This window comes from Pongo abelii, chromosome 7 (assembly GCF_028885655.2).
Source record: "Pongo abelii isolate AG06213 chromosome 7, NHGRI_mPonAbe1-v2.0_pri, whole genome shotgun sequence".
Classification (NCBI taxonomy): Eukaryota; Metazoa; Chordata; class Mammalia; order Primates; family Hominidae; genus Pongo; species Pongo abelii.
This window is the reverse complement of record NC_071992.2, coordinates 141,014,313-141,030,553: the sequence shown is the minus strand read 5'-3', so window position 1 is coordinate 141,030,553 and position 16,241 is coordinate 141,014,313. Positions and strand designations below refer to the sequence as shown.

At 45.1% G+C, this 16,241-nt stretch overlaps 1 protein-coding gene across 5 annotated transcripts in view; it reads left to right on the top strand.

Annotated features, from left to right (window-relative positions):
• MTSS1 (MTSS I-BAR domain containing 1) overlaps positions 1 to 16,241 on the top strand; it is a 178,569-nt gene that overhangs the window by 15,684 nt on the left and 146,644 nt on the right. For all 5 annotated transcript variants that reach the window (XM_009244077.4, XM_054561023.2, XM_054561025.2 and 2 more), the window contains 2 exon segments: positions 9,042 to 9,103; positions 13,629 to 13,702. In XM_009244077.4, the coding sequence (XP_009242352.4) occupies positions 9,042 to 9,103; positions 13,629 to 13,702 (136 nt within the window).

Below are 16,241 nucleotides of genomic sequence, written 5' to 3'. Positions count from 1 at the left end.
GTCCAATAGAACTTTCTGCTGTGGTAGAGATGCTCTGTGTCCATGCTGTTCAGTGCGGTAGCCACTAGCCACTGCAGAGCACTTGAGGTATGGCTAGTGGGCTGAACAACTGAATTTTAAATTTTATTTAATCATATTTTAAATAACCTCATGTGGGGCTCCCCTGTTGGGCAGCTCAGGATAGAGAAAGGAATACTTCCTGGTGGAGAACTTAAGAAATAAAATGACTTGGAAGATACGGTTGACATATTTGTTTGGTTCTTTTTATTTTAAGTGGAGACACCCAGATGTCAGAAAACAGCCCGGGCATCCAACCTAGTAATGCGGGAGGAGGAAAAGCTTGATATCCTTGATTTGTTTGGTTAGGGTGTTAATAGTTACAAATGGAGCAGTTTGCGAGGGGAGATGGACGGATGGACAGAGGGAGCACCTTTTGTGGTTCAGTCTTCCTTTTCATAGGCATATTTATTGCTGGTGTGCTTGGGCAAGTGGCTGAGGGTGGGCAGGCGAGGAAGCAACCATTGATTATCCCCAAGGCTGTCATCCGCTTGATGGACAGGGATAATTAGTGGATTAGGCAACCCCCAATCAGAGAATAAAAGCTCAGGAATGGTATTTATGATGGATGGGCTTACCCAGTGCCTTTCATCTGAGGATCTTAGGAGCCCTTCATCTTGCAGGATTGGGTGGGGAAGGGTGGTTTTGGGGACAAAGCTATGACAGGCATTCACGGGCCCTGTCTGTCATCCCACACGCCCACTTCTGGAAGCTGAGCGGATTCCTGCCTCATGCTTGAAGAAGCAGGGAGGCCAGAGCCACTCCAGCGTAGGTCAGAAGGTGCCAGCCTCCTCTGGAAGCTGCGTAAAGCAGCTTCAGGGTAACCTGAAGGCTGAGCTCATCCAGGGTATACCCAGTGGAAGAAGAGGAAGGATGCTGTTGGCTATGTTCCTCACACTCGCCCTGCTGAGGTCTCCGCAGACCTGGGAAGGGGTCATGGTGGCAGGGGTGGCTGTGGCAGCTGGAGATTTAAAAGCCCCTCCCAGATTGACTCTACTGATCTCCTGGTAGAAGAAGATCAGTTTGTGTGTTCACAGAAAACCAAGATGAGATAAAATTATCCATAATCATACCACAAGTGCCAACAGCTATGAACCTCTTGGTGCGTTTCTACCAGGCATTTTTCTACACAAGAAATTTCTCTTTGTTGTGTGTTTCATGTTTTCTTCCTTGTTTTTTTTTTTTTTCCTGAGACAGTCTCACTCTGTCACCTAGGCTGGAGTGCAGTGGCGTGATCTCGGCTCATTGTAATCTCTGCCTCCTGGGCTTTAGCGATTTTCATGCCTTAGCCTCCTGAGTAACTGGGATTACAGACATGTGCCACCATGCTGCACTAATTTTTTGTATTTTTAGTAGAGACAGGGTTTTGCCATGTCTCGAACTCCTGAGCTCAGGTGATCCATCTGCCTCAGCCTTCCAAAGTGCTAGGATTACAGGAGTGAGGCACTGCGCCCAGCTTCATGCTTTCTTTTTCATGTGGTTGGGGGTGCTGACCATTTCTAGGGTGGTATTACAATCCCTCTGGGCCATCTGCAGTTGTAATCAGGTGCCATGTGTGCAGGGCACCCTTGTCCTCTTCTGCTCTACCTTGTCTGGGCTCTTATAGGGCCCACGTATAAAGCGCGACCCAACCTGCTGTCTAAGCCACTCTGCAGCCCTGGGGCTGGGCTGGGCTGGAGGCTGGCTCTGTTCATGTGGTTACTTGCACTTCCCAGAATGAGGGAACACTTGGGCTACAAAGTCAGATCTGGCATCCAATTGCAACCTGGAGCTCTCTGCTCCAACCTCTCTGGGCATCGGTTTCCTCAGCTCTAAAATAACAGCAGCACCTGCCTGCCTGGGCTGCTGTGAGCATGCAGTGAGAATGCAGGATCAAGCTGGGCTCCTTAGAGAGTGGTCTGTGGACCAGGAGCAGCAGCACCTCAGATTAAACGGCCCCACCTCGACCAAGCAAATCAGAACCTGCCTGTCTGCAAGCTCCCCAGATGATGGATATGTAAATTACAGCTTGGGAAGGGCCAATATATATACCTGGCGCCTGGCAACTCTTTAGAAAGTGGTGATGCTTCATGATGATGGTGATGACAGTGATGCTTGTCAAGGTGAACAGAGATACTTGGGAAGTTACCTGGCTGGTCATATACCCCACGGCTTGATTTCTCAGCCAGATCCACTGGTGAGCCAGCCTCTGTCTGGCACCTTTTGGGCAGATCTAAGGCCTTTGAGCTGGAACCCCACTCTAGAGCCTCTACCCTCCTGGTTTCTACTTGATTCTCCCCTGAACTGAATTCCTCCTCCTCACGTGAGTCTTCCCCAGCTCTGTGGCTCCTCCCAAGTTGCCCTTTCTCTGGCAGTTCCCGGCCCCTGTGTTCCTTGTGTGGCCGCATGGTGTCAAATTCCCTCAGCTGTCCCAGTGGGGCTGGGCTGGGAGAGGCAGTTGCTGCATTATTTATGCAGCACCGGTCACCAGCCGTGCTGATGAGTTACACACAGTTATTCTCTGCACCATGTGTGGGATGCCGTCCTGGGCCTCTGTTTAATACAAAACAAAACGAAGCTAAACAACCCTAAGCCAGAATGGCTGTTGGCCGACTGCTGTGCCTTGCTTGTGTTAGGCGAATGGCCTGCCGTGGGTCCTGGCTCTAGGGAAAGTGGAGGAAGAGGAGGAAGATGAGGAGAGGCACTCGGCGGTGTCTCCCAAGCTCCACTTTGAGGGTGGGGTGGGGAGACCAACTTGTGGATTTGTTTAGGTGGCCACCAAACTCTTCAGTTGAAGGAGATTTAGGAGGCCTTTTTTCTAAAGACTAAGAAAATGACTTCATTATTTTCCTCTGTCTCCCAGGAACCAGAGTGATGCCAGGTATGTGACCATTAGCCAGGTTCTCCCATCACCTGTCTGGTCTGGAATTTATGTCACTCACTGTCTGAATGAAGGCCACCTCGGTCTTCCTCTGCTGTCCCAAGGCCCCACCCTGGGTCTTGCCCTGGAAGGCTGCCCTTGCCCACCTGGGCCACTTCGCCATGTCCTGCCTGGAGGAGTGGCCAGCATAAATGTGCCACTCCAGTGTCCCTTGGAGAGAGCTGGTCAGTGTTCCCTGCCTTCTTTTGTGTCAGCTGCACCCCCTACCAGAAGTACTTTTCCTTCCTCACTTCATTTCTCTGTCCTTGTCCCACTGTCCAGAGGGGAAGCCCTCAGGCTTATAGACAGCAAACTGTATGATGTGATAAGTTGGGGAGTAGGCGCAGCTAACCCAGAGGGTGGGTGGGAAGGGGGTGTGTCAGAGAATGTTCCAGAAGTATCACAGCTGGGTAGTGACGGCTGAATAGGAGTTTTCAAGATTGCTGAATCCCCCTGGAGGTTTGAAGAGAAGCAGCCATAGGTTGTGGTGTGTGTGGGGAGTGTGGGTGAGATCACATATTCAGGGAAGCCCCATCTCTCACCCAAGGAAGTGAGACTGCCGTGCAGTTTGATGGAGGGAGTCCTCTTTATACGCTTGTAAACAAACTGGCTTTTTCTTTCCGTTTCTTTAATAGGGACCTTTTCCTTTCTTAGAACCCAGTGTAATCTGAGTTGTATTTTCAACCAACGCACTGCCAATGGCTCCAGAAACTCCCTGTTCTCCTCTCTGAAGAAATTTAGGGGGCTCCTGGAGGAGGAGCGCCTTCTCATTTTGCCTCGTGACTTTGGACTTGGCAGAAGCCGGGGCGTGGCGGGAGTTTTGTTTTCTTTGATTTGGGTCTGTCTAGAACGTTGTGAAGCCTTTATGTGTTCTCAGGTGAAATCCACAGTGGGGTCTGTGTTGAATCGTTTTCACGGCTCTGGGAGTGCATTCCGAGGGATTTCCTCAAATGGGGACAGAGCTCAGCCAGCAACCTCAGGAATGAACTTTCTGGGGACTTCTTGGTCGGTGGATGCGGATGCAAAAACCAAGGACAGTCGGGGAATTGCTTCCTAAAGGGCTCTAAGAGCTTCCAGTGTCTCGGGTTGCGGGTTTCTCTTGAAACTTGAGTATGGTCTCCTTTATGTGGTCTTGCTGTCCAAAAGGCAGGACTTTTTCTCTGCTGCCTTTCAATCTTTCTACAGTTACCTTCTTCCTCCTTTCTTACTTCCTCTAAGCTTGAATTATTATAGTAAAACTGCTCTCAGGTGGGTAGAAACTTCTTTTTTCCTTGAAAGAAACTTACAAAAATATCTGGAACAACCCAACATCACCTTGCCTTTAAATTTTAATGACATTTACTCACTTTTTTTTTTTTTTTCATTTCTCAACAAGGAGGTTTTTGTCTTCTGTTCTTAGAAGTTGATTTTTTTTCTTTTTTTAGAATCTATTAAATTATATATTGCCTAAAACAGGTGGGCCTGACTCTCTTTGATAGACTGTCAAGTGTCATTAAGTCAGCAACAAGCTACTTTGGGCAACCTTCTGGCTGGGTGGATGTTCGTAGGTGGGGAGCTGTTAGCTGTACCCCTTGACTAGAAAGGGGACCCCTCCTTTTGTTGCTAATTTGGTAAAGACTGAAATGAGGCTCCAAGTGGGGGCAGATAAGAAGTTTCTTCAGTGGTTTGAGTAGTCGTCTTTTTCAGGCACACTCATCTCAGAGTTGAGTACTCCACCCTGCCATTTGCTTAGCAGCAGCAGAGAAATCATCTGGCACTGAACACCCAGCTGCCTTTGCCTTGGTCTGTTTCTGCCTAACCCTGGTTCACTAATAGGGAGATGCAGATGCTTCCCACATTGGCTGGTTCCATACTGGGGACTCCAAAAGGGGGGTGCCAGTCTGGATGGACAGTCTGACTTAGACTTTACAGTCTGTTCCCCACACATCCTAAAGGAGATTACTCAGAGCCTGTGGCCACTTGGATCCCTCATATCAAATGTTTGTTGAGCACTTCCGGTGTGCTGGGCACTGCACCGAGCGCTTTCTGTATATAACCTCATTCGTTCCTCCTCCCAGCCCTGTGAAGACGTGACTTAAACCCATGCAGAGGTCAAATGACTTGCCCAATGTCGCATAGCAAATGGGAGAGCTAAGGTTCAATCCAAGAGGTTGGGCTTCTGTACTTGCAATCTTTATTCATCTCCTTCATTCTTCAATGTTCAATAATTGGTGGTGTTGGTAATGGTGATGGAATTATTTGTTTTGGTTATCATCATTATAAGGGAATGATCCTTGAGAAGTGAAATGATTTCCCCTAGTCAATGACTGGCAGGGCTGTGACTGGACATCAGGACCCAGTGCTCCCTGCCCAGGCCACTGGCCAGTTCTGCATGTTCTCAATGAACATGCCTCATCTTTTCCTTTGGCTTTTTTTCTTTGAGACAGGGTCTTGCTCTGTTGCCCAGGTTGGAGTGCAGTGGCACAATCACAGCTCACTGCAGCCTCGATCTCCCGGGCTCAAGCGATTCTCCCACCTCAGCCTCCTGAGTAGCTGGGACTACAGGCATGTGCCACAGCACCCAGCTAGGTTTTTTTTTTCTTTTGAGATGGAGTCTCGCTCTTTCGCCCAGGCTGGAGTGCAGTGGCGCGATCTTGGCTCACTGCAACCTCCGCTTCCCGGGTTCAAGCAATTCTCTGCCTCAGCCTCCTGAGTAGCTGGGATTACAGGTGCCCGCTACCACGCCCAGCTAATTTTTTTATTTTTAGTAGAGATGGGTTTCACCATCTTGGCCAGGCTGGTCTTGAACTCCTGACCTCCTGATCCACCTCCCTCGGCCTCCTAAAATGCTGGGATTACAGGCGTGAGCTACCGTGCCTGGCCTGTTTTTTGTTTGTTTGTTTTTGTTTTTTTTTGTATTTTTAGTAGAAATGGGGTCTCGCCATGTTGTCTGGGCTGGTCTTGAACTCCTGGGCTCAAGTGATCCTCCTGCCTCGGCTTCCCAAAGTGCTAGGATTACAGGTGTGAGCCACTGCCCCTCGCCCACCTTTTTCTTAAGAAATACTTTGATCGTCTTAATAATATTTCTCCAGGGCTCCCTGGATGGGAGTGGTTGGTGTTTGGGAGAGGAGGGTCGGGCTCTCTGGTCCTTCTTCGTTGTGTAGCCGAGAGATGGTAGCACCTTTGCCTAGAAGTAGGTGAGCAGTGTTTCTGAATGTGCTCAGATTTCTCAGAAAGCTTTTCATCATGTCTTGTGGGTCAGAAAGAGAAGGAATGGTCAGATGAAGCTGCTATTGGTTGGTTGAGCCTTCGTGTTCTTAGAGGTGCCAACTGCTGTCCCTCTGGACAGAGATCTCCAGTGGCCATCCTGAGGACTCTGATCTTGGCCCTCATCTCTTTAATTGGATGTAGGTGTACAAGGGGTGTTCTTATCTGGACTGGATTAAAAAAATGGTATGTATGTTGGGTGTCATAATTGGAGTCCCCACTATATCTTGATGGGCCTTGAATGATAGCCTGAGCTCTCACAAGTTTTCATTTGACATAAATTAATATACAGTTCTGCTCTTGGATGGAAGTAACCCCCAGGACACACACTTGGGATGGAGGTCATGTGGTGACAAGACCCTCACACAGGTGTTGGTTGACAGGAGCTCAGGTGTAGCTGCCAAAGGGCCTCTGCCAGGAGCCAGCCAGACACGATTCTTGCCCGGCTGTTGCTTAGTTTCCCATAGGGGCAAATTGCCACTTACAGGAATAAATCCAGAAACCTGCGCTTGGGCCAAGCAGGTCTCAAATGCATGAAGGCAGAACTGATGGATGTGATATAGCAGCATGTGTGAAACAGACTTTAGAGTTTGGGTGGATTGTAAATTCATGGTGCTGTTGTTGCCAGAACCTCTAATTTGATCTTAAGTTTTAAAAAATGTAATGACTTTATTGTTTTCATTAAAATGATACATGACCCTTATAAAGAAAACTCACAAGACTTCAGCCATAAAGGAAAGTACAAAGGAGAAAGCAACACATTGGTCCAGATTTTAACTCCCAGAAGTAACCTGTATTAATATTTTGTAGACAATTTTCTAGATATCTCTTATGTACATTTTCAGACAGAATTGACAGCTAGGGAAGTATATAAATAGGCGATTCTATAACAAGGTGTTCCTTGTTATAATGAGTGCTCCTTGTTATAATGAGTGCTATGCATGATCTTTTGAAAAAACATACTTAATTGTACTTTCATTTAACAGAAGAAAGTGAAACTGAAGTAATACTGTAATTGTTTCTTCACCACTTTCTTTAAATTGATTTCTCAGATGTGCCTTTAAGGCAGTGGTTCTTGACTAGGCATGATTTTGTCCCCTAGGGGCCATCTGGCAATGTCCCATTTTTGGTTTTCCCAAATAGGGGGTGGGGGAACGCTGGCATCTAATGAATGGAAGATAGGGATACTGCTAAACATCTTAAATGTGCAGGACAGCCCCCCACGACAAAGAATTATCTGGCCCCAAATGTCCGTAGTGTTGAGGCTGAGAACCTGCTCTAAGGGTAAGAAAAAATGATGTTTAATACCATTAGGAAGGTAAAACTGTTATGTTTTAGCTGGGTTGCAGTTTTAGACAGTTTTAGTTGGGCTTCTGTAATGAAAGATGAGTTGATTAACCTCATTATAATTTTTTCCTCCTTTCCTGAACAAGAATATCAAGAGGTAGCATATGTTGTTTTTACCTTGTCAGGGTTCATAACATTTACACTCTATTCTGCAAAAATAATCCCCAGGTGTTTAGTCTTAGTTTTGTTTTATTTTATTTTATTTTATTTTTTGAGACAGAGTGTTGCTCTGTTGCCCAGGCTGGAGTGCAGTGGTGTGATCTCAGCTCACCGTAACCTCCGTCTCCCAGGCTCAAGTGATTCTCATGCCTCAGCCTCATGAGTAGCTGGGACTACAAGCATGCACCACCATGCCTGGCTAATTTTTGTATTTTTAGTAGAGATGGGGATTTCACCACGTTGGCCAGGCTGATCTCGATCTCCTGGCCTCAAGCGGTCCACCCACCTTGGCCTCCCAAAGTGCTGGAATTACAGCTGTGAGCCATGTCTCCCGGCCCTCAGTTCTGTACTTAAATGATCAATGCCAAATACCACTTCTCAGCCCATTGTTTCCCCCTTTCTGGGTTGATTTTGAGTCACCTCTTGGTTGGTGGGCTGTGTGATCTTAATATAAATTTAACATGTGTAGGAAGGGAGATGTCCATCCCTGCCTGCTTTGCCCTGTCAGACTTGCACCTGCAGATTTGAGTTTGTGTCTGTGCACCACACTTAGTGGAAGAGCAGAGAGACACGCTGAGTGTCTCTGGGTTGCAGTCGGGGTGTGAAGCAGGGTCCCGGGGAGAAGTGGGGTTGGATGTGAAACTGGATTTTGAAAAGACTTCCACGTGGAAGCAGGATTATTGATCTTAACTGAGGGCTCCCAGAGGTTAGAACTAGAACTGCATGAACATCAAGGACAGGGTGGCTGATAATAGGCTGGGAAGGTGATGAGTTCCCTGTTAGCTGAAGTGTGTTGGGAACCACCTTTTGCTATACTGGCCCTAGGTGTTGGGCTTAAGCCATCAGCTGAGCTGCTGCATTAGGTAATTTTTCAATCTTGAGATTCTGATAGTCTAATTAATGCTTTCTGTAACCACCTGTCCTGGGGAAGAGCCCCAATCACTCTGGTTCCCTGCTTGGTGTTGTTTGGGGCAAGGGGGAGAACAGCCAGGGCCATGTTTCATGAACAAGTGGTTCAGGGTGGAGCTTTAAGTGTTCTGTACACCTTAAATTTGGACCCACCATCTACCAACTCAAAAGTGTATGTGTCAGATTCTGCCAAACTAGTTCAGTTGATGTTTGTAGTATTTACAAGATTATAGGAACTGAGCACATTCTAAACTGATTCCTGAGCCAATACATGTATATAGAATCCGGGAAACGTATCGCAGACCTGCAAAGGAAGAGAACATACACAGATTGTTCCCTGCATGATTGGAATTGGGTGCTCTGTTAATGTAGTAATCAGATGTCTATCGCAGTGTGACTTACTGATGTCTTTGATTTGTTGCAGGGGAGCTATCCAGTTTGGGAAGATTTCATAAACAAAGCAGGAAAGCTGCAGTCCCAGCTTCGGTAAGTAGAAGCACGTGTTCTACGGGAAAAGGACAACATCCTCAGACAAGGAGGGAGTGGGACAGACCAAAATGCAGATTGATTAGGGTTGATTCAGGAAGTGCTACAGATAGGGAAGCCTGTGCTGGGTTCTGATTGGAGCATGATCACCTGTAGCCATATATCCTGGGCCCTGATTCCCATATGTAAAATGGGACTCATTCATGTCTGCTTTCCTCCTTCCATAGGAATTTGGAGAGTCAAATGAGGTAGGTACTGTATGTAAGGTAGCAAAGGGTAACATTTATGTATTGCTCGCTATGTGCCAGGCATTTGTTAACTTGTTTAAATCTCGTAACCCCACAAGGTACATACCATCAGTATCCCCATTTTACTGATGAGGAAACTGAGGCACAGCAAAGTTAAATAACTTATCCATAGTCTCGCTACTAAATGGCAGAGCAAGGATTTGAACTTGGGCTCTCTGGCTCCAGAGTCCATGTTCTCCTCCATTCTGCTTACTGCCTCTCCACAAATAGAGTTTAAAACCTTGTGTTGGCCGGGTGTGGTGGCTCACACCTGTAATCCCAGTACTTTGGGAGGCCCAGGCGGGCAGATCACAAGGTCAGGAGTTCGAGACCAGTCTGGCCAACATGGCGAAATCCCATCTCTACTAAAAACACGAAAATTAGCTGGGCATGGTGACGGGTGCCTGTAATCCCATCTACTTGGGAGGCTGAGGCAGGAGAATCACTTGAATCCGGGAGGTAGAGGTTGCAGTGAGCCGAGATTGTGCCATTGCACTCTAGCCTGGGCGACAAGAGCAAGAGTCCACCTCAAAAGAAAATAATAATAATAAAATAAAATAAAACCTTGTGTTGACTATTGTGTAATTCCATTTACATGAACTATCTAGCAAAAGCATATCTTTAGAGAGATGTTGATCATTGGTTGCTTGGGGATAGGGTGAAAAAGGAGAGTGAGAAGTGGATAAGACAGATCTTTTGGGGTGGTGGAAATGTTCTAAAATTGGATTGCAGTGATGATTGTACAACTCCAAATTTACTAAAAATCATTGACTCATACCCTGAAAAAGGGTGTATTTTATGGTATGTGAATTATGCCTCCGTAAAGCTGCCTAAACAAGATCCAGTGCTGAGCTCTAAGGGGCTGTGATTGCCTAGTCTCATGCTTGTTCATATATCATGTGATATGAAATAGAAAATATGTTGGCGTCTTCTTGTTAAAGCTCTACCCTTTTAAATCATTGTGGTGAAGGGATACAATTTCACTTAGTGGGTGCTTCATGAAGGATAGGACATTTTAAAAAGGAATTATTTTGATGGCCCTGGTTCATGGCATGTAGGGGATGTCATTGGTTGGTTTGGATGGAGGAAGATGGTTCAGAGAGCAGGGCAGGCAGGGGTTTTCCGGGATAAAGAGCCATGTGGACGACAGAGAGGTGGGAGAGGGATGATGTGATGCTCTTGGGCCTTTGCCTGTGGACACCAGGGGTCACTGCCCAGAGTGTTAGCCATAGGACTGGAGGGTCCATGGTGCCCTATAGACTAAAGAACTCGGGAAGGGTAGGCCTTTTTTCTTTCATTCCTTCAGCTTTGTTTGGGGCCTGGGATTTCCATCCATGAACTGCAGCCTCAGATGGACAGTGAACTTGGAATACTGCACCTTCCCCAGTTGTCAAGTCCTGTACTTAAGCCCTGCTTAAGCTCTTGTAATTACTTTCTACTGCATCAGATCCCACCTCCCCTGCTCAGGATTCAGGGCTCCTCACCTGAGTCCTTCACCAGCCTCACCTTATTTAGCCATATCTATTCCCATCTCCATGTCTGCCATGATTACCATTTATTTTAGGTAGCTTCATCTCTATCCTGTGGGAGGTCTCCTCCTGTAGTAATACAATAAAACATTTAAATACATTTCCCCCTACTTTTTTAAGATTCAGCCTCATTTAACTGTCTGGCAGTCTTTCAGGGTAGACCAAGAAAATTGTTATCTTCCGCTTTTATCAGTGAGGATCTCGAAGCTTAAAGTAATGAATGGATCAGCTGTCTTAAACATATAAAGTAAAATTTAAAGTAATCTTAACCTGTCCTTACTGGTACAGGATACATTTTATATTATTAAACAATGTTTTGTCCCGAAGGCAGGGACCATTTCTTTATTATTTTGTTAAACTAATAGTACAGGGCTGAGAGCAATATAGGGGCCTCATGCACATAGTTTAATTTTGTGTGTTAGAGAAAGGATGAAGTTTAGATTGCAGAAGAGGCATAGAAGCCTTAGTATATTTAAGCTGAATCACTCCTCTGTGTTTCTGTTGGTTACAAGTTTGCTCTGCCCCATCAGAGAGGGCCAAGATGTCTTGTGACTACGTCAGACAGTGAAATATGACTGCCATTTAAAAGCCTCAAAATTGATCACCATCCTAATTTTCAGTGGAGCCCTGGTGACCGTGTAATATGCAAGACACCTCTACAGCTGGTTCATTAAATTTGGATGATTGGCATTGAGTTGGATGAGAATAAATCTAGCCATTGTGTCAGATATTAATTGTAAATCAGAACAAGCTATTTATAAATCCCAAGATGTTTGATAAAGCTATTTTTTCCAGGGTTTGAGTTTGATGTCAACTCTTTAAAAAATATGCTTCAAAGTGGTTTTGTGTACGTGTATGTCATTATTTTTAAAAATTTTGAGCAGAATGTTTTCTTGCTCTACTGGAAAATAACAGGCCTCATTTTGAAGTTTGGCTCTAAGGGACTGTTGCCTAGATTTTCCCAGGAACTACTTCCAGCACCTTCCAGGAACCTTTTGTTTCAAAACTACTGTTGCTAATGTTTAAAGGCCATTCCTTTCCCTTTTTCTTTTCTTTCTTTTTGAGAGAGGGTGTTACTCTGTCATCTAGGCTGGAGTACAGTGGTGCAGCCATGGCTCACTGCACCGTTGGCCTCCTGGGCTCAAGTGATCATCCTGCCTCAGCCTCCTGAGTAGCTGGGACTACAGGCATGCACCACCGTGCCCGGCTAATTTAAAAACAATTTTTTTTTGTAGAGATGGAGTCTTAGTATGTTGCCCAGGCGGGTCTCAAACTCCTGAGCTTAAGTGATCCTCCCACCACAGCTTTCCAAAGTGCTGGGATTATAGGCATGAGCCACTACAGCTGGTTTCATTTTTCTCTGTTTTGAAATCTTCCCTTTCTAGTCCTTATTGTTATTCTTCCTTCAGCAACTTTGCATCCTTAGGAACGCTCAGTAAAGACTGGAGTTATATAAGAAATACTTGAAAATTAACACTTAGTTACAAGTTTGATTGTAACGTCCTTGAATTCTAGTTCTGGGGCTTGTTTGTGTGGAATCCATGGCCCTGGCTTGGAGTGTTGACTACATTGAATAATGCCTTAGGTCATGACTCTTGGAACCAGTAGATCACAGAGGGCTCAAGGCATCCTATGGTGTCCAAAAAAATATTAAGAACCCAAAATAATTTCTAGGACATAAATGACTATAGTACCTTCTTCTCCCCATTCTCGGCTTGTAGGAATTTGGAAGATTCGGTTGAAATAGTGTCCTAAGGTTGAAACAGTAGTATCTCAGTTTCATTATAACTAGGATCTAGGGAGAAAAGTCACACTGCCAGGATCTTGTCTTATAGTGGGTCAAGCCCAAGCCTGTGAGTCATGAGGCTAGGATACTTGTCCCAGCTCTAGTATGAACTAGGGCTGTGTTTTTGGCCTTGTATTTGTGGCCTCAGTTCTCCTATTCCTAAAATGAATTGTTTGAACGACATGATCTTTCTACCAGATTCCTTCCCCCAACTGATGTGCATATATATATATTGCTTTCCTACTCCAAAATTAATTTCATCTCTACCACTTATATTTTTTAATATTTTTAAATGTTTTATTTTTCCTTTTAGGTAGAAATGCCTCTGTTTTCCTCCTGTACAAAATTTTGCCTGGTAATGGGTGTTTTTTTTTTTTTTTTTTTGAGGCAGAGTCTTGCTCTGTCACCTAGGCTGGAGTGCAGTGGTGCGATCTTCGCTCACTGCAACCTCTGCCTCCTGGTCTCAAGCGATTCTCCTGCCTCAGCCTCCCAAGTAGCTGGGATTATAGGTGCATACCACCACGCCTGGCTAATTTTTTGTAGACATGGGGTTTCACCATCTTGGCCAGGTTGGTCTCGAACTCTTGATCTCAAGTGATCCACCCACCTCAGCCTCCCAAAGTGCCGGGAATACAGGCGTGAGCCACCACGCCTGGCCCTGGTAATGGTTTTATACAGTCAGATGAAATGGAATGGGAAGGGCTACTAGCATTTATTGATTAGCACCAAATGAGCTGGATATTATTCAGGTGGAGTACTTGGAAAAAAGTGGGTTCAGCAAGCCAATGGTTGTCCATGCTCAGTTGAGTTATTTCTGGAGGAAGGTTACATGTACTCCTTAGCAGAGGTTTTAGGCCTTGAGCTGTAATGAATTTGCTAGGGAGAGACATTCCTCATGCTTTTGTTATCTGTTTGCATTTTAGGACAACAGTAGTAGCAGCAGCTGCCTTCTTGGACGCCTTTCAGAAAGTGGCTGACATGGCCACCAACACACGTGGTAAGCAGATGGAGGCTGACTCCCAGCGTTAACTGCATTCAGCACGTGGGCTCTTCCCCTTGGGTGGCTGCACAAGAAGATGCAGCTTAAGTTATCAGAGCTGAGCTGACTTGTATTTTCCCATTTTTTAAAACTCTGTGGGATTCCACATATTAGAAGTTGCAACTAGTTTTCCGGATAATAAAGCACATGTGAAGAAGAATGAAAAAGGAAGAAAATGAACCACCGTTTCTGCACGAGTTGGCTTGATGGTTTCTTTGATCACTTTAATGACGTGCTGGTTGTTGAACCTTGAGCTGTGCCTTTGGTTGCAATTTGCGTTTTCCTCCTTACGTGGGTTTTCCTTGTTTCCTCGTGGAATGGGAACCAGTAGGGATGATTGGATAGACCATTTTTCTGAGTTTCCATAAAATGAGGAACCTTTTAAAATAAGGATCTCATTGTGTTGTATCTATTTATGTGTCCCTCATATTTGACTGCAAACCTATTGAGATACAGACTATGACTTATTCATGTCTGAAGCCCCAAAACATAGTGCCTAGAACATAGGAGATGTTTAAAGTATGTTTGTTAAATCAATGAAAAAAATTTAATGGCTTCAGCAAGTACTGAATCATATAAAGGTTATTCATAACATGTGAAAAGTATAAAAAGAAAATGAGTACCCCCGTATGCCTGACCGTCTTTAGAAATGCAACATTATGGTCGGGCACGGTGGGTCAAGCCTGTAATCCCAGCACTTTGGGAGGCCAAGGCAAGAGATCCAAGGTGGATCACTTGAGGTCAGGAGTTTGAGACCAGCCTGGCCAACATGGCGAAACCCCATGTCTACTAAAAATAGAAAAATTAGCTGCGTGTGGTGGCACGTGCCTGTAATTCCAGCTATTTGGGAGGCTGAGGCATGACAGTTGCTTGAATCCGGGAGGCAGAGGTTGCAGTGAGCCCAGATCGCACCACTGCACTCCAGCCTGGGCAACAGTGAATGAGACTCTGTCTCAAAAAAAAAAAAAAAAAAAAAAGAAAAGCAACACATGCAACATTACCAGTAACAGACAATTCCCTTATTCAAAGGGAGGAGGGTGATTTCCTTTTCATTGCAATGCAGCTACTCTCTCCTGCCTCTTACTTTGCCTTGTCTTTCTGGGTCTTCTTGTTGTACCGGCAGCTATAGGCCTGTTCTTTTCATTGTCGTGGTGACATTGGAAAATTTGGGTTCTAGGGCAAGTGTTGGGGACTGCTCCCAGGCACATGAAAGTTTCTCCGAACCACCTGATGGGTACCTTCAGTGCAATGATACTCATTCATCACAGGTGCTTAATTAAATATTTGAATGAATTTGCAGCAAGAACCCTTCTCATTCATTGAACAAACTCCTTTTATTTCAGGCACTATCATGGGACCACAAAAAGCAATATGACTCTCCTTGTCCTAGAGGGGCTTACAATTGAGTGGGGAAAATGAGAAGTATAAATAGAGAATTTCAACATAGAAATTATATGTTTGGTGTGGTAATAGTTGTAGAACAAAGTGCTAGGGGAATATAGAAAAGTGAGCAATTAACTCAGGGAGTGAAGGAGGTTTTCCTAGGGGAAGTAATATTTCTCCTCATTTCCAGGATGCCAACAGGGTTTTACAGCATTCCCTTGGAGAATGCGACAGAGAAATTAGAACCATGATTTCTTCATCCAGTATGTCAGCTTGGTGTGGATCTTAACCAATATCTTTTTAAAAGTCCTTTAAAAAAATTATTCCATAGCTTACGTGTGTCTGTTATAGAAACTTGAGAAAATACAACTGTAAAGAAGAACTTAATATGCAAACCATTGCAGGGCCGATACTATTGCATTTTATATTTTCTTCTACTTCAGCAGTATCTGGAACTGGACTTGGCAGCTGTATTGATATCTTTCTGTAATAGTCATCAGTATGGGTTTTTTTTTTTTTTTTTTTTTTTTTTTGAGACAGAATCTCGCTCTGTCTCTCAGGCTGGAGTGCAATGGCGCAATCTTGGCTCACTGCAACCTCTGCCTCCCCACATTCAAGCAATTCTCCTGCCTCAGCCTCCCGTGTAGCTGGGATTACAGGCATGTGCCACCACACCCGACTAATTTTTGTATTTTTAGTAGAGATGGGTTTCACCATGTTAGCCAGGCTAGTCTTCAACTCCTGACCTCAGGTGATCTGCCCGCCTCAGCCTCCCATAGTGCTGGGATTACAGGCGTGAGCCACCGTGGCTGGCCCAGAATATGTCTTTTTTTTTTTTTTTTAAAGCTGCTCTACTGTTTTAAGGAACTTAGATATCTGGCATTGCATGTTTGAGGCTCTGTGATAATAATGTTTTTATATTTTAATGTTTAATTCTTGGATGGATCCTATAGATGGACTGGAAAGAGATTCCCAGATTGTCCATAAGTTCCTGTAGTGGGAACCTGGGATTTTGAAGATGCTGCTGCCAGAATGGTTCTTGGCGGGACACTGGAGGGCCTGGAAATTGTCATCTTTGAAGGGAAGAAAAACAGCCATTACTTGTGCAAAAAGA